Source organism: Phyllobates terribilis, unplaced genomic scaffold (assembly GCF_046119375.1).
Source record: "Phyllobates terribilis strain yellow unplaced genomic scaffold, ASM4611937v1 Scaffold_11__3_contigs__length_659146591, whole genome shotgun sequence".
NCBI lineage: Eukaryota > Metazoa > Chordata > Amphibia > Anura > Dendrobatidae > Phyllobates > Phyllobates terribilis.
The window spans coordinates 485,443,480-485,468,527 of record NW_027362771.1 but is presented as its reverse complement, the minus strand read 5'-3'; the positions used below and the strand labels follow the sequence as shown (position 1 = coordinate 485,468,527).

Sequence of the window (25,048 nt, the reverse complement as noted above, 5' to 3'; positions counted from 1 at the left end):
AATATATATTTGCAGTGTCAGACTTGAGTGCCACAGGCCCACCAGTAATCTCAACTCCAGGGCCCCATATTTCAGCTACATGCAAATATAACTTTATTCTCATTCACAAATTTCTATAGCAATAAACTGGGTAGATTGGTAAATGAATAAGATGCTGCCTCTGTCTGTATATGGTGAATCAAGTGTATTGTGCCAAGTACTGCTCATATAAGAGGGCGATGCCCCACCGGAGGATTTTCCTGCTCTCCTGTGGGCCAGTCCGAGTTTGTGTATTTGTATAGTTAGTTCTCATCATTATATATCTCCATTTCTACAAGTTATTTCTACAGTAATTATAAGCTGCCTGTGTACATAATGCTTTTTGTGTATTGAATTTTTGACCGAGATTTTTTTCTACCCTTGTCCTTGCCCCCATTACTTACCTCCCTCCACGACGAAACATACCAGTCCATACACTTCAGCTCATGACACACTGTCTGCATCCGTGGCTTGTGGACAGTACTCTGACAATGGAAAGGTCTTAGCTGCCTCTTGTCCCGCATATCTACACATTGGACATCTCTTACCCGGACTCCAGGCCCACAACTACTTGAACACTGTAGAAATAAATGTTTTCTGACTGAAAGCCTTTCATACATAAAACGTAAGGAGACAGATAAAAGCTTTATTGGGAGTTTGATCTCAAGACACCAAAAACTTATGTTTGGTGGAAAAGGGGGTAGAGACATTTTTTTTACTTTAATGCATATATTTGCCGCTAAAATTATTTTTACAGTTGGGTTTCATTAAAAATGTTGTATCACTTTGACTTTTACAGGCTCGTTGTTCCCCTGCACAAACTTTGATGTGGTCTGCGGTCATAATTCAGCAGAAAGGAGCTCAGAAAAATGCAGATAAAAGAGTTTCAATCTCTTGTCAGACTGTCACAACGTGCTGACTGACAGATTCTCAGTTAACTCATTCTGCTGCCAGCAATAGTCAGTGCAACACAAAGGCTATAGAAAGTAAACAATGCAAAAATTTCAATGAAACTCAATTGCAATAATTATTTTCAGCCCCAAGTAAATGCATTTAAGAAAAAATTGTCACAAAATTTGGACAACCCCTTTTATGATAAAACATAGGATGAACTTTGTGTCTATCCAATATCCTATTAAAAAAATTTGTTCTGTAACACTGCACAACTGTAAAACTCCAAAGAATATCAAATAATGGTATTCCTGCACTCTAAAGTCTTCATATTGCTCTATTTTTCTGTTTCAAAAAACTTAAAACACATTTGAATACATGAAATACTCTTCAGCAACCATAAATTCAAAGTTTCATTATTGCAGACACTCTAGGAAATGCCTTATCCTCCAGAAAATCCATCTTCAATAAATAGGGGACCCATTGACTTGCATTGGCGAGTTTGATCCATGAAACATCTGAATACTCTAGGACCTATTTACTGAGCTACATGTAAGAGATTTATGGCTTTATTTATGACAAAAAAAATCTCTCATGGCGCGCATAACATTTATTATGTAGTTTTTAACCTTTGTTTTACACGTAGCCGGTCAGAAAAGGACCTGAGTTGCGATTGAGTGAGCCAAAATTGCACTCAAATTGAGCCACAAATTGGCATAAGACCTCCTTCAGATGTCCGTTTTTCACGTATGTGTTCCATCTATGTTTTTCACATATAGACTATACACTCATTAAAGTTTATGGTGCTATTTACTGGTCAGGTTTTTTTTTCTGGACCCTGAGTTCACAAAACATGGAAACATGTCCGTTTTTGATTGGTAGCAACTCAAACAATGACCAAACAATGATGAAAAACACTGAGGACTTTTTTGGGCACCAGAAAAATCAGGGGCATCTGAATGAGGCCTAACTTTATGCACAGAAGTAAGCCAACCAATAGAATAAGTAAACTTAGACTAGACAGTCTAAATATGCTCCAGTTTTAGCAAACGAGCCCCAGTGTTTTTAATATACAGTACATGTATAATTCCCTCAAAAGTGATTGATTTTTTTTAACCATAAGTATAAGATGTAGAAATTATTGATTTAAAAATGTTTGTCCTACATAATCTACAAGTAACAAAATATATTATTCATGATTGACTAACTTGATTCATGCATTTATTATTCATATGTAAACCTAAGTGTACAGTGTTGGTTCATGGTTGTCACTTTTTGACCCTTGTGGATAGTAAGGTTGATTACCTTGCTCCAGTTTCCAACTGTCCAAGATGCACAAGGCCGTAGGTAGCAGCGTCGAGCCGGAGCTGGCTTAGTATTGATATCACATGTACCATTGTCATCTTCTCTGCATATAACTGTACGCCACATTGCACCAAGACCACAGGTGGTGGAGCACTACAAGACAGAGGACATGCCGTAATAAAACATGTCACTGTATACTGCTAGTACACAGACTAAATTTATAGACCATGCAAAATGTCTGCATCACTTTACATAACTATTCATCTTTGAATGGTCCAATTTACACAAACAAGTGGATTTGTCAGTTATGAAATTATTTTGTTTTCAATCATATTAATTATTTTTTAATTTCTCCTTTCTGTTGCAGAGATATTAGCTTGTAACGTTTAGATTCTGACTTGTGCTAAGACCAACAGGGTTTTAGCAAAGATTCTTCTCTGGGGGTGTGTACTTTTTCCTCTATATGATGTTGACCAATCATAAGCATGAGGTGTCATGCAGGGGAAAAAGAACACGCCCCTAGAAATGGTGAGAACAGGATTTCACTTGTGCACTGTGAGCTCTGCTCTATTCTTCCTCCCCCCATACTGACCACTGTTAAATGAAAGCTGCAAGAGGTGTTTGTAGTGACACATACTGTAGATCTGCTCTACTCTACACAGTAGATGCCAGCAGAGCGATCGCAGAGGAGAATATGGCTGTGTCATTACAGGTGAAAGAATGTTCGGACATTCTCTGGAAATGTGTCCCCCCCCCACCTCTCTCAGGATGTTGACCTATCCTAAGCAAGAGGCCCCAGAGACAATTCTCTGTTAATGCTCTGTTGGTTTTGGCATAAAATAAAATCAAAACTTGACAAGCTCATTTTTCTGCAACAGAGATGAGAAATAAAAAAAACAAACAAACTACATTTTACATGATGCAATCCATTTAACCGGCGCAAAATGTTAAAAGGTCCGCTCTAAAGGGAACCTGTCAGCTGTAAAAATGCTATTAGCCTGCAGATATGGGGTTAATCTCAAGGTTAATAGGGCTGTGAACTTAGGCTCACGCTGCCGGGGAAAAAATGTACTTTATTCCCCCGCAGTGTTCTGGTTTCAGCCACGGGGGCGACACCGGCGTGTGTTCAGTCACCCCTCTGTACGGGGAGCAGTGGCTGTAACTGCATCCCTGTCACTGACTGACAGCCGGCCCCAATGCTCAACCTCAGTAATTATGCTCTCTTGGTGTTGTTGGAGTCTTCTTCACTGTCTCCATCATATCATGAATCCGCAAGCACATGATGTCCTGTCTGTGAAGCCTGCTACACTGTCCAGAAAGGCATAGTAATTGATAGTAATAGATATAACGGAGGCAGTGAAGGTGACGTCACGCCCAGGAGAGCGAGATTACAGGTAAGATCGTTTGTCTAGGAAATCAAACACTTTGCTAGGATGCAAGAATAAACCTGTGAAACATAACATTGGTGGCTTTGGAGCCTTAGGAACTTGACAGGTCTCCTTTTAAATTTCTTACAGTAACAAAAGTTTCTGCTCTTCCTTGACCAATAATGTGTAGCTTCACCTTTACACAATATTTTTTAGTTTTCTCCATTTTCAAATACTAAAACATTGTGAACACTACTGCGTCAAACTAATGTTCCAAAAGAAACCGCTGACATCTCCGGGACTTGAAAATGTTTGTTCTAACCTCAATAGATTACTGTCTGGCATTAACATTTTTTAATTACTTTGTAAAGCTTTATGTTTATTCTAAGTAAAAGCACTTACATTTGTGGAGTAAAGCGGGTCTATACTGGTTCAAGCCCTCTAATGCCAAACCAAACGACACAAAAAAAACTTGTTTTTCTCTTAAAGTGACTCTTCAGTTTAAAACTAAAAGAGGTTTTCCCAAGAACAAAGTACATTTAAATCAATAGATCTTGGAATACTAATAAATACCACAATTGGATGTGTTAAAAAACAATGTTCCTGTGCTGAGATAATCTTATAAATTTGCCCCTGCTATGTACTGTGTAATGGCTGTGTCTGGCCATGCAGAGCTGCTTCAGTTCACGGTTGCCACATACCTCAGCTCCTGTCCAGGGGAAGAAGCATAAGTCAATAATGATAAGTGAGTATACAGACAAAACAGTAGGGTCTCACAAGTGCAGCTTTCTGAGGTAACACATTTCAACAGGAGAGAGTGTTTCTGCTGTGTCCTAAGTCCCCTGAGCTCATCATAAATCAAGTCAGTAGGAGCTCTGGCTACCACTGAGGCCATATTACCAACTTGATTTATGATGCGTTCAGTTGGCTGGAGATGTAGCAGAAACACTCACATCTGTGTTACCTCAAGCAGAGAAATGTGTTACCTCAGAAAGCAGAAGCTGTGAGCCCCTCTGTTTCATCTGTATACTCAATTATCATAAGGATCTTATGCTTCCCCCATGGCCAGGAGCTGTGGCGTGTGCCGAACATGAACTGGAGCAGCTGTGCATGGTCGGACATAGCCATTACACAGTACATAGCATAGCATAAAACTATCTCAGCACAGGAACATTTATTATCACTTCTAATTTTTCAATTTATTACTATTCCAAGATCTAATAATTAAATGTACTTTGTTTGTGGGACAACCCCTTTAAAATCAACAAGTGACATGTAAAGGCAATATATTTAATGCCCTTCCTTGTGCTTCTTGCTGCCCCAGTTACTTCCGAGTTGGAGCATCGTTTTCTACTTCAAAAATATCCACTGCCATTTCAGATATTGCTATGGAGTGCTGTTGTAAAGACTAAGAAATGCACTCTCCCCCTCCTCTGTCTGTGACAAGATCAGCGCTAATGCAATCGCCAATGTATAGTCAAATTTTCAGTTTTGACTGGAGTGTAGCTTTAAGGTGACAAGATACATTGGATGGATGTCAGTAAAACTTGTGGAAATCTGTGTGATCAGCCGACTATTTAATCTGTAAGGGGATTTCCCAGCTCTTCACCAACAGCAGATGTCGAAAAGTCGAGCATGATAAACATGTCCGATCCTTTTGATCCTAAAATTGGCTATACAAATTACATTAATGTTGACTAAATCCACCAATTTTTGTGTGCTGGGATAATCATCTAAGGGACATGGGGCTGCTCAAACTTCAGATGGGATGAAAAGGTTGTCAGATTTTAACATGCACAATATTTTTACTCTTGGGGGAGAAAAGCCAACAAAGTCTGGCAACAGCTTACTCCCCTCTTCATTCAAATCTCATGCACGCTCAATTGTGTGTGTATGGGGGTGTCAGAAGAGAAGTCTATGGTCATCTGAGCATAAAACCAGCTAATTTTCCTCACAAAGAATACTGATGAGAAAGGATTTCTATCAGCATGCCACTTGTTGCAGACAATGACTCATATGTGTCATAAAAGGTTCCAGTGCTTCTGTATAGACATGTTTTATACTTTACATAATAGGTAGCTATAGGTCCCCTCTTATTTTTTAGCTTTTATTAGCAAAAGTTACATTTTATACCACAATTATAAATTCTTTCATGCCATTATCACATTTTCTGGAGTCATGGAACCTAGAGAAACTACCATGAGTGGTCGACCTTCGATTCAAGCGTTGCCTTGGGGCCAATGGCCAGTGCATACCCACAGCTGTAGTCAGTTACAGCACTTCGCAAAGGGAGACTCCAAGAATGTAGATTGAAGGCATTACTATGGAATGCATCCTAATGAATGATCTTACTTATCATCTTGTATAACCTCTCGTCACCCTCAGCCAGAATCTAGCTAAATAGGTGATAGGGGTGACTGCGAAAGTTGGAGGCATTCTCCATTATCCCCTAATGCATTATCTATCCGGGTTAAAAATTGGCCCATGACTGTATTGTCTTTTGGTCTGGATCACTCTTAGTCAGTACCTGACTTCACTACTTGATTTAGAGTTAATTAAGTGGGACTGGCAAACTCATCAACAGATCTAGATGTAATAATGGTTAGATAGGACAATGATTTAGGAAACAGTTCTTTCTGTCTCGCAACTTTCTTTCTTGGGTTTCCATTGTACTATCTGCTAACATTAAAAATCTTACCTCACTCCAGTTTCCAACTTCCCAGTAACTTCTCACCAGTTTGTCACCTCCATTTGATAAGGAGAGATTGTATTGAGGTGCCGCAGAATCTCTTGTTACTTCCTCCTTGAGAGGAGGATAAGTGTTTCCTCCATGATAATGGCTTGGAATGTGTGTTGTGGCAGACGTCAGGATGTCTATGAGGGCTGGAGTTGTCATCTTGGGTGAAGGTGAAGTCATTTGTGGACCATTAGATGTTATGTAGTTGTATCTTTCACGCAAAGCAGATTTTATAGTAGGTACAGGACCAACAGAATTTGGCTTTGAAGAAGTCAAGAAAAAATCTGAAAGGTCATTATCTAGTGGTGATGTAGAAAACCAAGGATAATTCAGTAAAGTGCTTGTCTCTTGTTTAGATGGCAGATCTGGTTTGGTGAGTTCATCATTCTCTAATATTTGGTCTGTAAATGTATCCAACTCATCTGATGTGATGGGATATTGAGAAGTTTTGTAAAGCAAGTCTGGAAAAGAAGTGGGAACATAGTGTGCAGACGTAGATTTTTGTGTATGAAGAGGAGGTAGAGTTGAATATATAAAACTTTCAGGGAAGCTTCCGGCCATGGTTTTATCTGGCACGTCAGCTGTTGGCACCAAGTGATCTTGATGTCTTGATCCATCATTGGTATGTCTTTCCTGATTATTGGATGTGGGAGTGTATTGTTCTACCAAGAAGGATTCTGTTGAAGCTGTAGGTGTTTCTACAGGTATATTTACATCAGTTTGGTCTTCTACTAAAATACCAGGGTCTACTGAGGACTTCAAGCTCTCACTAGATATTGTGGCAAAATGACCATTTGAGTTTCCTGTGGACTGGATATTTTCAGTACCCTGTTGTCCATTTTCAATTCCCTGATGAGAGACATGTGTTGGAAGGTATTCTGGCTCTAATTCTTCACCTCCATTAAAATTATTGTCTTCTACTGGTCCATATGTCAAATCCTCGTGAAAATTAATAAAGTTGTAATCATAATAGAAGTCATCAACAAATGTCCTCCCAACTTTTCCCTGATTGCCATCTCCGACACTAGAATAGTCTCCTTCAGAGATGGAGTTATCTTCTAATGAATTCTGGTTGGTATTAGAAGACCTTGGCAGACCTGGAAAAATTTCATTAAAAATCTCTTTGCTGGATCCTCCACTTCCAGTCCAGTCAAACGGGTTGAAAACTGGAATGCAAAATGGCATCATACATACTCGCTTGCTGATAGGGCGCTCTGAGAAATCACAGGCACCATCTTCAAGGTCATTATCACAGTACACATCTCGATGCTGGAACCCATCTCCACATGAGACCGAGCACTAAATGACATAAAAAATGTACACATCATAGATATCTTTTATTTAAAAAAATGTTCTTTGGTCATTTTTTTTTCTTTCCGACTACCCACCTGGCTCCAATTTCCATGATGCCAAACCGCAGGGCAGGGTTGACGATGGCTGCAGGTAATACTGGATTCAGGTTTAGGAAGGTGCTGACAGTCTGAAGGTAGCAACGCACGTTGTTCATCCAATCCCACCCGTTGAATACATAAGACAGTTCTCTTCTGTACACCACCGGTCCCACACGTGATAGAGCACTGCTGCCACTCTCCCACCCACCACCTGTGAAAAATAAAAATGAGCAGAATATTATCATTATTATAATTAACACAAAGGATCAGAACATAGTACAATGTCTAGTTGCTAGAGGAAAAAAGATATACTGAAGTCTAAGTCACCTTGGAGGACAAAGCTCCTCATTGCAGTTCCTTCGTCTGTCATCTGGTCTTGTCAATGAGTCACAATACCTTTCTTCTACCAGACCGGCAACTTTCTCCACGCAGTGCACTAGCTGCCGCTGCACCCCTGACATCAAAATATGAAATTAACATTTTTTTACACTTATTGCTGCAGTGTTGATGACATGATCCAAGTAACTCATTACGACTCTGTACATGCTCCATGTTGTACGGAGCATTGATATGAGAACCGCATATGGGGGTCTACTGTACCCTTTATGACTCAGATTTCATAATTTGGTATAACTCTGAAATGCCTTGCTGAACAAACATAGGCACCATATGGCGGTACATGGAGCGCACCCGACTTCCAAAGCTTATCCCTCTTACCTGTGCCACATGTGGCAGAGCATTCAGACCATGCGCCATATCTCCATGAAAAATCTGGGGGTTGAATCTCATTGCTGTCATCTAGATCCCTCCTTACGGTATACTGGTACCGGACACCAGGATTCTTCTCCTGGAACAGGAGCTAAAACCGCAAAAGAATACTCAGGTTTATATGGAAATTGTGCAAATAAATGGCTATCTGCTTCTGTTGCCTGCAGTTTATTTTCCCCTGTTATCAGTTATGTAAAGATGACTGAAGTGTTAGGCCACGTTCACACATTCAGTATTTGGTCTGTATTTTACATCAGTATTTGTAAGCCAAAACCAGGAGTGGGTGATAAATACAGAAGTGGTGACGTGTTTCTATTATACTTTTCCTCTCATTGTTTCAGCCCTCATTTTGGCTTACAAATACTGATGTAGAATACTGACCAAATACTGATAGTGTGAACGTGGCTTTAATGAAATAACTGCCAGGAAGTCTGCCATAAAAAAGGGTATTCCTATAATTGTCACTGAATAAATAGGTCTATATCTTTGGAATCCTGTGCCAGATTTACAAAAAACACACCAGAAAACTCAGGAGAGCAGTGCGAATAAAATAAGAGCAAAAAATTCCCACTTTTGGCACGGTGACAGGTTTCCTTTAAAACACCATTCCAGCGTTTTTTTTTATTTCAGCGCTGAAGTGGTGTTACTAATGTAAGTTCCCTTACCCTAGTACTATACTTACCAGCTGCGGTCTTCTGCTCTTCCTAGTGCTGCTCTGGCCCTGCACCGTCATCTTATGACCACAACTTCTGACTGACCGGAAGTCAAAGGTAACTATCACAACAAGCTCTTAATGTAAGTCCATGAGATCCTCATTCTGCCTCTCATAGACTTACATTGAGTAGTAACTTCCGGCACATCCAGTAAACACTGGAGAGATCCGGAAGGTCACAACCTGCAGAGGATGAAGAGAGTGACAATGATAAAAGATGAAGATGGCAGCTGGTAAGCATAAGACTAGGGGCAGGGAACTTAGATTAGTTGCACTACTCCAGTGCTGCAATAAAAAAAAACGCTACAGTGGTGCTTTAACTCCTTTATCACCTTGGATGTATCCGTACGTCCAAGGTGGTATCTCTGCACTAAAAGCGGACTCTGGCGCTGAGCCCGCATGTTACCGGGCACATGACAGCTAATCTGATCAGCTGTCATGTTACCCCTAACAGCTGCGGATGGGATCGCGATCCACCCACGGCTGTTAACATGTTAAATGCTGCTGTCAAACTGACATAACCGAGGCGGAAGGACGTCACTAGTACCACCCATCGGCGCCCATGTCACATGACCGCGTGTTGCCGATGGGTTGACATGACAACCCAGGGTCTGCAGCAGACCTTTGCGGTTGTCATTGCAAGGATGCTATGAGCAACTGAGCATTTCTGCTACATACAGGAGATCTAATGATTGCAGCTTCTAGACTCCCATGGAGACTATTGAAGCAAGTAAAAAGTAAAAAAAAAATGTTTTTAAAAATATAAAAAAAAAATTAAAAATATAAAAGTTCAAATCACCCTCCTCACCCGCCCCATTTAAAATAAAACCATAATTTTTTTAAAAAAATACACGTATTTGGTATCGCTGCATTCAGAATCGCCCGATCTATCAAAATATAAAAACAATAAATCGGGTCAGTAAACAGCGTAATGAGAGAAAAAAATCAAGACGCCTGAATTACGTTTTTTTTGGTCACCTCAGCATAAAATGCAATAATGGGCGATCAAAAAATCATATCTACCGCAAAATGGTATCAATAAAAAGGTCAGCTCGGCATGCAAAAAAATAAGCCCTCACCATACGCCAGATCCCAAAAAAAGGAGACATTATGGGTCTCGGAAAATGGCACCATTTTTTTTTCAAAATTGGATTTTTTTTTCACCACTTAAGTAAAAAAGAACCTATACATGTTTGGTGTCTACAAACTCACAATGACCTGGAGAATAATAATGGCAGGTCAGTTTTAGCATTCAGTAAACATGGTAAAAAAATAGTAGAATTGCACTTTTTTTTACAATTTCACCACACTTTAAATTTTTTCCCCGTTTCTAGTACAAGATATGTTAAAACCAATGATATCATTCAAAAGTACAACTTGTCCCACAAAAAACAAGCCCTCACATGGCCATATTGACTGAAAAATAAAAAAGTTATGGCTCTGGAATGAAGGGAAGCAAAAAAACGAAAACGCAATAATTGAAACTGGAACTAAGGTCGCAAATGGGTTAAGGGTTAGTAAAGAGGTAATTAAACAAAATAGTTATATTGCATTTTACAAAAAATTTACAGAAAGCAGGAAATGTTATAAACTAAAAAAAAAACTATTATTCACTAGATAAAATCCCCCGCCGCTCAGACATCGATTCTCTAGTGGTCTTTGCAGGTCCAGCAGTTAAGACGTCATGAACACCATTTATATGATAGTTGTAGTCATTCACTGGCTGCAGCGGTGGTGCTGGCAAGTATGGTGCGCGACTGCTGAAGCATGTCCGCTGATTGTCTGCAGTGCTTAGGTCAATTATGTAACTGACCTCTTTGCTGCAGAAGTGGCAGCACCGGAGCAGCAAGGACTTTAATGTGTGCTTAATGGTTGTTGTTTTTTTATATTTTAGAGCTTTTCTTGTTCTTAGCTCACTTTTTTTAAATTCCCAGACAATATTTTAAGATAGCCTTCTGAATACCAGTGTATAATAATAATAATACAGTACAGACCAAAAGTTTGGACACACCTTCTCATTTAAAGATTTTTCTGTATTTTCATGATTATGAAAGTTGTACATTCACAATGAAGGCATCAAAACTATGAATTAACACATGTGGAATTATATACTTAACAAAAAAGTGTGAAACAACTGAAAATATGTCTTATATTCTAGGTTCTTCAAAGTAGCCACCTTTTGCTTTGATGACTGCTTTGCACACTCTTGGCATTCTCTTGATGAGCTTCAAGAGGTAGTCACTGGAAATGGTCTTCCAACAATCTTGAAGGAGTTCCCAGAGATGCTTAGCACTTGTTGGCCCTTTTGCCTTCACTCTGCGGTCCAGCTCACCCCAAACCATCTCAATTGGGTTCAGGTCTGGTGACTGTGGAGGCCAGGTCATCTGGCGTAGCACCCCATCACTCTCCTTCTTGGTCAAATAGCCCTTACACAGCCTGGAGGTGTGTTTGGGGTCATTGTCCTGTTGAAAAATAAATGATGGTCCAACTAAACGCAAACCGGACGGAATAGCATGCCGCTGCAAGATGTTGTGGTAGACATGCTGGTTCAGTATGCCTTCAATTTTGAATAAATCGCCAACAGTGTCATCAGCAAAGCACCCCCACACCATCACACCTCCTCCTCCATGCTTCACGGTGGGAACCAGGCATGTAGAGTCCATCCATTCACCTTTTCTGCGTCGCACAAAGACACGGTGGTTGGAACCAAATATCTCAAATTTGGACTCATCAGACCAAAGCACAGATTTCCGCTGGTCTAATGTCCATTCCTTGTGTTCTTTAGACTAAACAAGTCTCTTCTGCTTGTTGCCTGTGCTTAGCAGTGGTTTCCTAGCAGCTATTTTACCATGAAGGCCTGCTGCACAAAGTCTCCTCTTAGCAGTTGTTGTAGAGATGTGTCTGCTGCTAGAACTCTGTGTGGCATTGACCTGGTCTCTAATCTGAGCTGCTGTTAACCTGCGATTTCTGAGGCTGGTGACTCGGATAAACTTATCCTCAGAAGCAGAGGTGACTCTTGGTCTTCCTTTCCTGGGGCGGTCCTCATGTGAGCCAGTTTCTTTGTAGCGCTTGATGGTTTTTGCAACTGCACTTGGTGACACTTTCAAAGTTTTCCCAATTTTTCGCACTGACTGACCTTCATTTCTTAAAGTAATAATGGCCACTCATTTTTCTTTACTTAGCTGCTTTTTTCTTGCCATAATACAAATTCTAACAGTCTATTCAGTAGGACTATCAGCTGTGTATCCACCAGACTTCTGCACAACACAACTGATATTCCCAACCCCATTTATAAGGCAAGAAATCCCACTTATTAAACCTGACAGGGCACACCTGTGAAGTGAAAACCATTTCCGGTGACTACCTCTTGAAGCTCATCAAGAGAATGCCAAGAGTGTGCAAAGCAGCCATCAAAGCAAAAGGTGGCTACTTTGAAGAACCTAGAATATAAGACATATTTTCAGTTGTTTCACACTTTTTTGTTAAGTATATAATTCCACATGTGTTAATTCATAGTTTTGATGCCTTCATTGTGAATGTACAATTTTCATAGTCATGAAAATACAGAAAAATCTTTAAATGAGAAGGTGTGTCCAAACTTTTGGTCTGTACTGTATGTCTAGAAATTCTGATGACCATATTACCTGTATCCACACAGGCTCATATGTTGGTCCAGGTGCAGTCAGGTTTTCCAGATTTCCAGTGCGGGTATAGGTGAAGGTTGTCCCCGCAGCCTGATAATCTCCATTCCACTGTATTGTCCATCTGCCATTTAGGAAATATTTCTCTGGATCTTCACTTCGTAATGCTAAGAAGTTTCCCGCCTCTGCTACTTCTTCAATCTGGATTTCACGAGCGCCCGGTGGGATCAGACCAATGTCAACGTATCCTGAAAGCAAACAGATGCTTTAAGAACAGAAAATGTGTGATGATGATTCTTACATTCTTACCACCCAAATTTATGCACTTTGCTCCTTGGGAACGTAATAACATTATATTGCAAAATATTCACTGGGGAATAGGATGGCGGGAAATAAATCAAGTGAAATCTTTAAAGATCTAGAACTCCATAAAATTAATTTATTTTATTAGAACAAGTTTAAATAGATATATGTTAATCTTACGCTCTTCGAGCATAAGTTGTCTCTCTTTTATGGACAAGTTTAACCCAATCTCCTCCTCTCACCGATTCATTGACTTTCTATGCCATAAATGTAAAAAACTATAAATCTATATTATGTGTATCAACAAAATGCTTGGCTGCCCCCGACACACAGGTAGTTTTATTTAGGGCATCATACACATGTTCAGCAATGCATTTCTTTAACTTACGTGTGTATTACACCCAACGTATTCCATACAGGATTTGATGCATTCTATAACATAAATGATGTGTCTTGTCACAACTATTGACACTAATGTATTAAAACTACACCAAGCAGTCCGGTAAGTGACATGTTGCTGGAATCAGGGTCTCTGTCTCTACATTATGTTGCTCTCAGATTAGGTAGCAAGAACCTGGTTATAGATTCCCTTAAAGAAAAAGCATGACATATATTATTAGATATTGTTCTCCCAGTTCTCAGTGCTGTCAGAAGTTTTGAGGGGTTAAAACAGACTGACTCTCTTTAACAGTATTCTGAGGTGTGCTTAGGAACTTAGTTGTTTTCCTGCATCCATTCCCTGACTAATAATTTTTAATAACCTTTTAAGTAGGAAACTCAGCAGCAGTCTGGCTTTCCAAATACTGGTATAAATGTTCTACTATCTCTTGAAATAACAATACCAAAAACAAAAAAAACGTGGCAGGACTAGAATAATAACATGATTGATTAAAAATGAATGAACTTTATTAAATACAAATACATAAAAACATGAAAATCCACCAAACACCCAACGCACGTTTCACAAATGGACCCCTGACTAAGCATTTGTGAAACGCATGTCGGGTGTTTGTTGGGTGAGTATTTTTACTAGTTATTATACTTTGTATTTGATACTGTCTGTTATATGTGTCTGTAGGCAGCAGTGTATATAACTCCTCTATGTCCATTTGTATATGGTCATAGTTATTGGGTGACTATTTGTATACTGCATACCTTACCTAATTAATATATCATCTATCTATCTATCTATCTATCTATCTATCTATCTATCTATCTATCTATCTATCTATCTATCTATCTATCTATCCTGCTCAAAAAATTAAAGGGAGCACTTACATTGTGTTTTTTAACTCCAAGTCAATAACACTTCTGTGAAATGTACCTGTCCAGTTATGAAGCAACACTGATTGTGAATCCATTTCTCCTGCTGTTGTGCAAATGGAACAGACAACTGGTAGAAATGATAGGCAATTAGCAAGATAAAGGAGTGGTTCTGCAGGTGGTGACCACAGACCATTTCTCTGTTCTCATCCTTTTTGGCTGTTGTTTTGGTCACTTTTTCATTTTGCCATAGCTCTCACCCCTAGAGGTACAGTAGCATGAGGCGGTGTCTACAGTACAACCCACAGAAGTTGCTCAGGTAGTGCAGTTCATCCAGGATGGCACATCAGTGCGAGCTGTGGCAAGAAGGGTAGCTGTGTCTGTCAGCACAGTGGCCAGAGCATGGAGCAGATACCAGGAGATGTGGAGGGGGCCATAGGACGGCAACAACCCAGTAGCAGGACCGTTACCTCCTCCTTTGTGCAAGGAAGAGCAGGTCACAAATGTGCATGTGTCTGTACAAACGGTTAAAAACTGACTCCATGAGGGTGGTATGAGGGCCTGACGTCCACAGATGGGGATTGTGCTCACAGCCCAACACCGTGCAGGACACTTGGCATTTGCCACAGAACACCAGGATTGGCAAAGTCGCCACTGGCACCCTGTGCTCTTCACAGATGAAAGCAGGTTCACACTGAGCACATGTGACAGACGTGACAGAGTCTGGAGATGCCGTGGAGAGAGATCTGCTGCCTGCAACATCCTTCAGCATGACCGGTTTGGCTGTGGGTCAGTAATGGTGTGGGGTGGCATTTCTTTGGAGGGCCGGTCTGGGAGGAGATCCAACAGGAGACCATCCGCAACCTCATCAGGAGCATGCCCAGGCGTTGTAAGGAGGTCATACAGGTACATGGAGGCCACACACAATACTGAGCCTCATTTTGACTTGTTTTAAGGACATTACATCAAAGTTGGATCAGCCTGTAGTGTGTTTTTCCACTTTAATTTTGGGGGTGACTCCAAATCCAGGACTCCATTGATTAATACATTAGATTTCCATTGATGATTTTGTGTGATTTTGTTGTCAGCACATTCAACTTTGTACAGAACAAAGTATTCAATGAGAATATTTCATTCATTCATATCTAGTATGTGTTATTTGAGTTCCTACAGTATCTCATCCACCATTTTGTCCGTGTGTCTGTAATTTGCGAATTTATTATATGTTTTTATGTATTAGTATTTAATAAAGTTCATTAATTTTTAATCAATCATGTTATTATTCCAGTCCTGGCATGTTTTTTGTTTTTGGTATTGTTATGGTTGTTAGTGCCTTTCCTGACACCTTACCCTTACCTCAATTTACAAGTCTTTGATATCTCTTGAAAAAGCTTCATACAGATGATGACCATTCTAATAATAATGCTTACAACTAATTGGCTCTTCAAGTGATGGCAGAAGGTAGGAACATGGGAAGAAGACCACCACTGCTCCATGTGGCACTACCCCTCCACGTAGGTGAAAAGTTCTGCTTCAATTAATAAATGATCAATAATTGTAAATCGTAATGAATGGCTAGAATAATACAGAACTTATTGTAGATTGATCAGTGCAAAAAAATGACAATCTTTGATTCAATGATTTTAAACCCATTCACAAGAAAAAGATCTAAGGATGTAATATTTTTTTATAGGAAACGTTATCTTCTTTAGCCTATCCTACCAATGGAAGGACATGATAGCTTCTGCTCCCCTGAGGAAAACTCACCAAGCCCATCACTATCCTCAAATGTTTTATGCACAGTGTGACATGAAGAAGAGTCCCCATGGCAAACACCGCAGCGATCCTCCACCGCATTCGAGTCAATCTCATAGTCGCAGCCAATGTTCTGCATAGTAAGATACAGAACATATGTTATTTTTAACTATATTATTGGCATCTTAGCAAACGCTGACATCTGACAATTTTGTATGGTAGGTTAAAGGGAGCCTGTCAGCACATTTTAAAAAATAGAAATAGTGTTATGATGTTATAGGTTTCTGTCATTCAAGAAAAAAATATGTTTTTTTTGTAGAGATCTCATCTTTTAGTTAGTAAAAGTCTAGCATAGAAGCCATATGAAAATCAGGCTAAAAGCGCACTGGGGGCATGTCAATGCACTACTAAGAAGCAGAGCAAGTGCTACGACTCGCCCCCAGTGCACGTCCAGTCTGACCTGGATACAGCTTCTATGTTACATTGCTCATGATGGGCACATAGGATCTCTACAAAAAAAGTATTTTTATTGGAGGTACAAGCAGCTACAATCCCATACCATTAAACCTAAATGTAAAAATGAGCTGACAAGTTCCCTTAAATGTGTTCAACAAGTTTACAACACAAATAATAATGCATTCTTTAGAAATACGTTAACAAATGACCAATACTTCCATAAAATATAAGTAATATTAAGAAGTAAAGTTAATAAAAAATATTTGCAAGAGTGTGGCCCTATTACAGTACTGCTAGCATCCCTGGTGCCTCTACTGATTAGTAGGCCAAGTGTGTCTTAATGCATACATCATGCCGCAACATAATGACGTTGTAGGGCTTACTAATCACAAGAGGTGCAGGGGATGCTGCAGAGGGTAGGAGGTTCACAGTCCTCCAGCCTTACAGTAGGGCAAGCGTTAGAGAGAAGCCAACTGGGCAATTGCCCAGTCTTCCATTATCAGTAGTTTCCACTGTACTGTGCAGAAAAAACTTTTAGTGACATTATGGTCACGTGATCATTATGTGCCTAAAAGTCTTTAACCTTGTGGGAGCCTGGAGGATAAACTGAACAGGAGAGAGCCTGGTATGTCCTCTACACTGTGTGCTATGTGTGTGTGTTAAATACAGTGTGTGTAATATATAACGTGTGGGTGTAACATACAGTGTGTGTGTGTGTGTGTGTGTGTAATACATAGCATGTGTGTAATACACTGTGGGTGTAACATGTAATGTGTGTGACAAACAGTGTGTGCGTGAGACATACAGTGCGTATGTGTATGTAACTTACAGTATGTGACATACAGTGTGTGTAATATACTGTATGTGGTGTGTGTAACATACAGGGTGGGTGCGCGTGTTAAATACAATGTGTAACATACATCCCCCCATCCTCAAAAGAGACCCCAGCCTGTAGAAGCCAGAAACTGCATTGATAGCGCCAGACTTGCATTATCAGTACAGTTTCCAAGGTTAGAAGTGCAGGAGAACATTAGTTGACAGCATGGTCATGTGATCATTACAAGACTAAGGCTGTGTGCCCACGTAGCGTTTTACAAGCGTATATGCTGCGGAATTTCCGCAGCGTAAACGCTTGTGAAACGCTTGGTAATCCGTCCCCCCATGGTCCCCAATGAGAATCCGCAATTTCAATGCCCATGCTGCGGATTTTTCCACAGCGTTTTTGATGAGCTCAAAAATCCGCAGCATGTCCATTATTTGTGCGCTAGAAAAACGCATGGCAAATCCACATGTAAAAACACTGCAAAAACGCGTCAAAAACGCTTGTAAAATCCGCAAGCGTTTTTGACTGCCAAGAACATGCAGAAACGCTGCAGAAATTTTCTGCATCGTGGGCACATACCCTAAAGGTCTTTCACCTTGCAGGAGCCAAGAGGAGGAACTGAACAGGAGGAGAGAGGCTGGTATGTCCTACACTGTGTATTACGTGTGTGAGTAACATACTGTGTGTGTGTGTGTGTGTGTGTGTGGCATTCAGTGTTTTTATGGCACCACCATTTATAAAAGACGACACTGTAGGAGAGAGACAGAAGGTGGAAAAAGGTCATTCAACTAACAGGCAAAATGCTGCCTATTCATCGGGTAATTGGACTGTTTATGCCGGAACAAAAATCATCGTTCTCGGCAGCATATTGCTGAGTGTAAACAGAAGATGTGCTGCTGATAACCTGACACTGTATGGAGACACAGTGATCTATTACTGATCTTTTACCCCCATCATTCTTCATCAGCCTCAGATAAAAAGCCTTGTATGACTTGAATAGTTGAATTTCAAATTTTGTTTAAAAGTCTGAAATTTTTAGACACTCTGTCCAAAGCTGGGCCTGTCCGGCAGCCACGATCAGCTGATGTGGGCTCTGAAAAGTGGTCCTAAGAATGTTTTTCCTCAACTCTATTAAGAAGGGAAAACGTAAATGAAAAGAGAAGCCATGCAGTAAAGTGTCTCCTATAAGCCATACCTTACAAATGCCATTGATGCACATATCGCGGCTTGTATTCCTCTCATAACACGGTGTTCCATCGATCACCGCATCCCGCAGCTTCTCAGCAAAGTACCCTGTGTCCGACTGGCAGTGGAGTTCACATGGATTGACTATGAAGGAGAAAAGATTAATACACAAATTACGAGAGGCCAGGAATGTAGCTAGGAAGGGCTGGTGGGCACTTGTAAGCAGAGATGTAAAGGGGGCATGGATTGAAGGTGTCTGGAGATCCCACCCTGCCCCATCTCCCGATTTACATAAATATTATCTGTCTGCAACTCTGCAAAATACATCCACTTCTCAGATGAGAACAGACCTGGATATTTGTAGTTTTGCAGCTTCTTATTGTCCGCATTCACAACAGCAAAAAGTATCTTGAACATTGTAAGGAATTGAAACAAAAAGGGCAACATTTATGTTAGACCGCCATTTCATTGGCCCGTCTTACTAGAGCGCTGTTTAAACAATGTGCACGCCTCTTAATAGATCTGTCACACTGTGAATGGTCCATGTGCCACAAATAGAAATCTACGCTAGTTATGGGCTGGAATAGACTGTATAACCCAGTGAATAATACAGCGGTGCTTGAAAGTTTGTGAATACTTCAGAATTTTTTTCTAACCTTTTCCAGCCTGATGAACATCAGCAGCTCTTTTTCTGAGGTCCTCAAAAATCTCCTTTGTTTGGGCCCTGATAGACTTCCACAAACATCTATTGTTAAGATCAGACTTTGGCTCTGTGCCCACTATGCGTTTTTTAAGTGTTTCCGCAACGGCAATTCTGCCACAAAAACGCTTAAAAACCGCTTGGTAGAAGGTCTGCAATATTCCCCAATGATAATCCGCATGTGCTGTGCACATGCTGCAGAAATTTCCGCTGCGGATTATCATTGCGGAAAAAAACGCAGCACTACCAATTATTTTGCGTACTCACGGTGTTTTCACCACCATTGACTTGCATTGAATCGCTTAATATCTGCATGACTACATGTGCACATGCAGATATTAAGCGATTCAATGTGCGGATGGTACCCGGGTCTGGAGAAGAGGAGACTCTGATCCAGACCCGGGTATCATAGTACCTGTAAAAAAAAAGAATTTAAAATAAAAAAATACATTATACTCACCTTCTGATGGCCCCCGGTCTCCATAGCGATGCGTCCTGGCTTCCCGGCGGCTCAAGATGGTCTTAAAGGTCCTTCCATGTGACAGGTCAAGCGACTGCTGACGTCGGCGGTCATGTGACCTGTCACATGAATAAATGACATCATGGAAGGTCCTTTTAGACCACCGCGAGCCGCCCTACACACCGGACGCACCGAAGGAGACCGGGGGCCATCGGAAGGTGAGTATAAGGTTAATTTTTTACCATTCTTTTACTTTTTACTATAACTTGGTCACACTATATAAATCCATGCCGGTTGCATGGATTTATATACTGTGACCAAGTTGTCAAGCACTTTCCAAGTGATGCTAAAATTGCTTGCAAAGCTCTTGACAACTCGCATGCGAAATCGTATGTGAAAAACGCTTCACTTACGCTTGTCCCTGGCAGGAAAAACGCATGTAAAATCTGCATGCGTTTTTTCTGCCAGGGAGATGCAGGAAAAAAACGGAGCACTTCTGCATCGTGGGAACATAGCCTTTGATAGATCCCTAAACAGGTCACCCACTCACCTCTGATTGTCATCCCATTGATTGAAACACCAGATTCTAATTATCAGCTAATCCCAAAGGTTCACATACTTTTGCCACTCAAACATAATATTGAATAATTTATCTCAACAAAAAAATGACACAGCTTAATACTTTTGGCTAATTTCTTTGATTTGGTTCTCTGTATCTACTTTTAGGACTTGTGTGAAAATCTCATGTAAGTTTGGGTTAAATTGATGAAGAAATATGGAAAATTTGGAAGGGTTCACAAACTTTCAAGCACCACTGTATATTGCTTAAGCTCCTTAGACTAGAAGTAATGGGATGAAACTGAATGTGAGAAGATACAGATTCGATATTTGAAAAAACTTTTTGACAGTGAGGGTGGTTAACGAGTGGAACAGGCGGCCACGAGAGGTGGTGAGTTCTTCAATGGACGTCTTCAAAGAGAGGAAGGACAGACATCTGTCTGAGATGGGTTAGTGAATCCTGCATTGAGCAGGGGGTTGGACACGATGACCCTGGTGGTCCCTTCCAACTCTAACATTCTATGATTCTTTCACATTGTGTTCTTGCCCAAGTTCAGTGGTCCCGCCAGGGCATCATTTCGGGCGTATACGTCTACTGGAAGTGGACACTCAGACGCAGTCTACTACATCTGAGTGTCCACCTCCAGTAGGCGTATAAGCCCAAAAATGATGCACGGCAGAACGCACGTTGACTTTATCGGCATTATTATAGTCTACGGCCCCGTTGGCGCATAAGCACGAATCCTGTTATGTGGTGGGTTCGGACGCAAGACCCGGTGGGACCACTGAACTTGGGCAAGAACGCAATGTGAAAGTAGCCTTACTGTATGATATGCAGATAAACTATCCCTAGTGTTTTTCAGTAGTGCAGCCTCACAAATGCAGGAAAGCTGGCTGTTTAGATCCCTATGGACTAAGGATAATATGATGTCAGAGCATTTTTCTCTATGTTAAACCATTTTCCCTGCAGAATCAGTGCACATACTATAGAGTGTGCTAAACATTAGTGTCATGATAAATGAAAAGTAAGGTACTATGGAATACAGATGGAGTAATAGTTATCCTTCTACTTACTAGCCATTAATACTGGACTCCAGCGATGAAGTTTTCCTTTGTAAGGAAATGAATCAAATTGGGAACACTGCATATGTCTGAAGGATGGGGCTCCTGGGGTACAAGGCAGAATGTTGCACACACGGTATCGTTTTCTTTCTCCTAGACAGTATTTTCCTCCATATCTTGGCCTTATAAGCAAAGAAACACCATGGCAAATCTGTGTTTTTATGTTGTGTGCATCCAACAAATAAGCTCCTTTGAACATATCAAGTGGTTAAGATCTGCCCAAGATCTCCAGCAATCTGGTGGCCACACAAGCAGCCCCATCCTGATACAAATATCAAGGCACCAGCCCTTTATAATACCCAAAGATTATGGAGGAAGCGGCAAATAAATCTTAATGAACTAAAGAACCTCTAAGCCTTTAACTTTATGATAATAACGATCATAACAATCACAGCATTGTTTCCTGATACAGAGCTTCAAAGATTAAATGATAAAATGTGGAAATTCTTCTGCTCCCACCAGGAAATCTTATGTTGTTTTGTTGGATTTCCTCTGTTGTTTCACTGAACCACAAGTAGATCCACATAAGTGCCTGTACACACTGAGTCTTTTCAGTCTTTTTCAAGACTTTTTAAAATTCCAGTAACAATGAAGAAAACAGTAGCATTTTTTCGGTTTTTTAGCCTTCCTATTGACTTCTATTGTAAACTACTATGCATCTTCTTAGCGGAAAATGGCAAAAGAATGGACGTTACCTCTCTTTACCATTTGGCGTCTCTTGAAATCCTAGGTGTTTAAATGAAGCGCAAAAACCTCAACATATGGATAGCAATTCGTAAGGTAGAATTGAATAGATCCATTCTTTTGAGCATTTTTATAGAGGCTTGTTTTCAGCGTTTTCCACTCTCAAAATGCTGGGACAAGATGTCGTGTGAACATCTTAAGGTTCTACACAAACTTACAATAAAACTAATTACAGAACTCCACTGAAGTCCAGTGCAAATGAGTGGTTTATTCCGGCTGGACTTCAGTGAAGCACTGAGATTTTTTCTCTCCGCAGTATTTATCCTTGAGGCCACGTTCACACATTCAGTATTTGGTCAGTATTTTACCTCAGTATTTGTAAGCCAAAACCAGGAGTGGGTGATAAATACATAAGTGGTGGCATGTTTCTATTATATTTTTCCTCTGATTGTTCCACTCCTGGTTTTGGCTTATAAATACTGATGGAAAATACTGACCAAATACTGATAGTGTGAATGTGGCCTGACCCTGTATTAAGGTTCTGGTTGCTGTCACACTACTTTATTTCTTCTGGTCAATGTGCAGCTTTTTCCATTGATTAGAAGGTTCTGTGATGATCAAGGTTTGGTTCCGGAGAATCATGACACCCCTTTTATATATAGGTCATGCTGTATTGTTTGGGCCTATACTCTTTGTCCTCCCCAGTGTGAGTGACAATGAACGTATCTTTCCTCTATAGTGGGAACATGAATGCTTAGTCAAACCAAACATTCATGTTAAACCAAACCTGTGACCAGATTTCAAAGTATAACCTGTATACATAATTAAACAGATCTCTTAGACCTGATGAGGCTGGTGTACCTATTTTGAAAAATCCATTGTCGGAATGGCTGTATAACCCAAATAGTAAATGGATTGTCCACTACTTGGACAACTCCTTTGCAAACTAAATACATCCTGTGCCAGCGCCTTTCCTGCAATTTCGGCGCTGAATCGTTGGATGTTCAAGTTTTGTTCGAAGGAAGTGTTAGCGAAGCAGCAGACTTACATCCACTGATTGCCGTGCTCATGACGCATAACAATGCCACGCAAACGCTGGGTGACCCAGTGCCGACATCACTAGAACAGCGCCAGTACGAAAAGTCAGAATCTATTATTTTTATTTTACACTAGAGTATTTAACAAATGGTTGTCCAAGTACGGGACAATCCCTTTAAAATTAACATTTTATGAGTCCAGCCAATATAAAAAGGGGAAGACTTTCAACAAGGACAAGGTAGACTTTCCTAGATAGATTTTCAAAGTTAGTACACCATCATCATCAGGTCTATGCAGTTTGTGGTATAAAATCTAGTGACAGATCCATTTTAATAGAGAAGAATCAGAGCACGGTAACAGGCAGCCGAACAGTTTTTACATCCCGGACACCCACATACAATAAGTAATATGTTAGTGTGTGAGATATACAGTACACAGGGCTCTGTTTATAACAGACGTAATATTAATCCTGTTCTCTCTATAACAAGTATAAACACAGGTCTTTATATAGATACGGAAATATACAAACTGGAGTGTGTGAAATGGTCACAAAAATAGAAGATCTCGCTGGTTCTCATTCCCAATTCGCCATTGCCTTTGCGCCTGTTTTTTGTGTTTTGTTTGCCCCCAATTCACTATTCTATTTGCGCTTTTTTTGAAGTCTATTTTATATGTGCTCGCCAGTTCTTTTTTGTTTTCCATTTTGTGGATGGAGTCTTACAATTCCAGATGGTTTCGGCTGATTCATCAATTACGACTTTTTAAATGTCTCAAAATTTGGCGCAATTTCTCTCTACTATGGCGCAATTTCTCTCTACTACCACCTGGTGTGTTTCGGAGTATTTTGGTGCATTTTTGCGCCAAAAGTCGCAAAAGCTGTTCAATACAGTAAGCCCATTATTTTCCTTAACAACTAATTAATTAATCGCGTGCCTCATTTTGATCAATTTGGGGCCAAAAACGGCAACTAATACCACAAGACAAAAAAGGAAAGTGAATAAAAAAATGCAAGTGATGAATCGGGGCCTTTGTAAGTGCAGTAAATTTCTCTTATGTCCTTGGTGTGACAGACACATGTACACCCTGTACACACGATTACCCGAGTGCGTACATTACATAGATACCCAGATATGAGACCTTTGATCATTCTCCAGCCACTCAATCAGTTCTCACTTTTTACTTGCATAATCAGCAGAGCACAGACTTTCTATCATTCCTCCTCTCTAATTATTCTAATACTTGTCTGATGAAGCCCACATTCCCCCAAACAATAGCAGCTTTCAAGGCACAGCTTGGCGGATTCATGGAAGATGGTGTAATAGAATAATTGGGCACAGTGTCGATTTGACAGAGAGCAGACGGATGCAATTATAACACATGATATCAAGAAACACAAGCAACTTCAGGCAAAATTGAAGCTATGTCATTTCCATTGTTGGGCGACATAAAACACAATCACATATTTCCGATCACACTCATGTCACCCATATGAACAGTGCACCACATGTAGATAAATTTAACATCTAGTTTATATTTTTTACAATTAGTTTTTTCGTTGCACATTCTAAGAGTCCATTTACACAGACCAACCAGCGGTGCGATACGACTACCGATCGGTAAATGCCTGCTTGAATGCCTGTTTAAACAGGCAAACCAAAGTAACGATGTTCATATACAACACGCTACATTGCAAAGTGCTCATAGGCAGCCATTGTTCTCGGCAAAGCAAGTTCTATTGTCATTTTTTTAGTGTTGATGTATAAAATAGATGCCACATGGATGTAAAAAAAACAACATACTATTGACATATGGATGACAATATGAATGAAAAAATTTTTTTTTTCTGGATTCAACTTGGGCAAAATCTGTGT

The 25,048-nt window shown here is 40.3% G+C and overlaps 1 protein-coding gene across 2 annotated transcripts in view; it reads right to left on the bottom strand.

Annotated features, from left to right (window-relative positions):
- The window catches only part of ADAMTS7 (ADAM metallopeptidase with thrombospondin type 1 motif 7), a 147,742-nt gene that overhangs the window by 34,702 nt on the left and 87,992 nt on the right, over positions 1-25,048 (bottom strand). For both annotated transcript variants that reach the window (XM_073653493.1, XM_073653494.1), the window contains exons 12-21: positions 21,408-21,577; positions 18,626-18,759; positions 16,164-16,284; positions 12,834-13,078; positions 8,427-8,568; positions 8,037-8,163; positions 7,707-7,920; positions 6,280-7,617; positions 2,215-2,367; positions 423-596 (exon numbers count right to left, since the gene is read on the bottom strand). In XM_073653493.1, the coding sequence (XP_073509594.1) occupies positions 423-596; positions 2,215-2,367; positions 6,280-7,617; positions 7,707-7,920; positions 8,037-8,163; positions 8,427-8,568; positions 12,834-13,078; positions 16,164-16,284; positions 18,626-18,759; positions 21,408-21,577 (2,818 nt within the window). The remainder of the gene's footprint in view (positions 1-422; positions 597-2,214; positions 2,368-6,279; positions 7,618-7,706; positions 7,921-8,036; positions 8,164-8,426; positions 8,569-12,833; positions 13,079-16,163; positions 16,285-18,625; positions 18,760-21,407; positions 21,578-25,048) is intronic.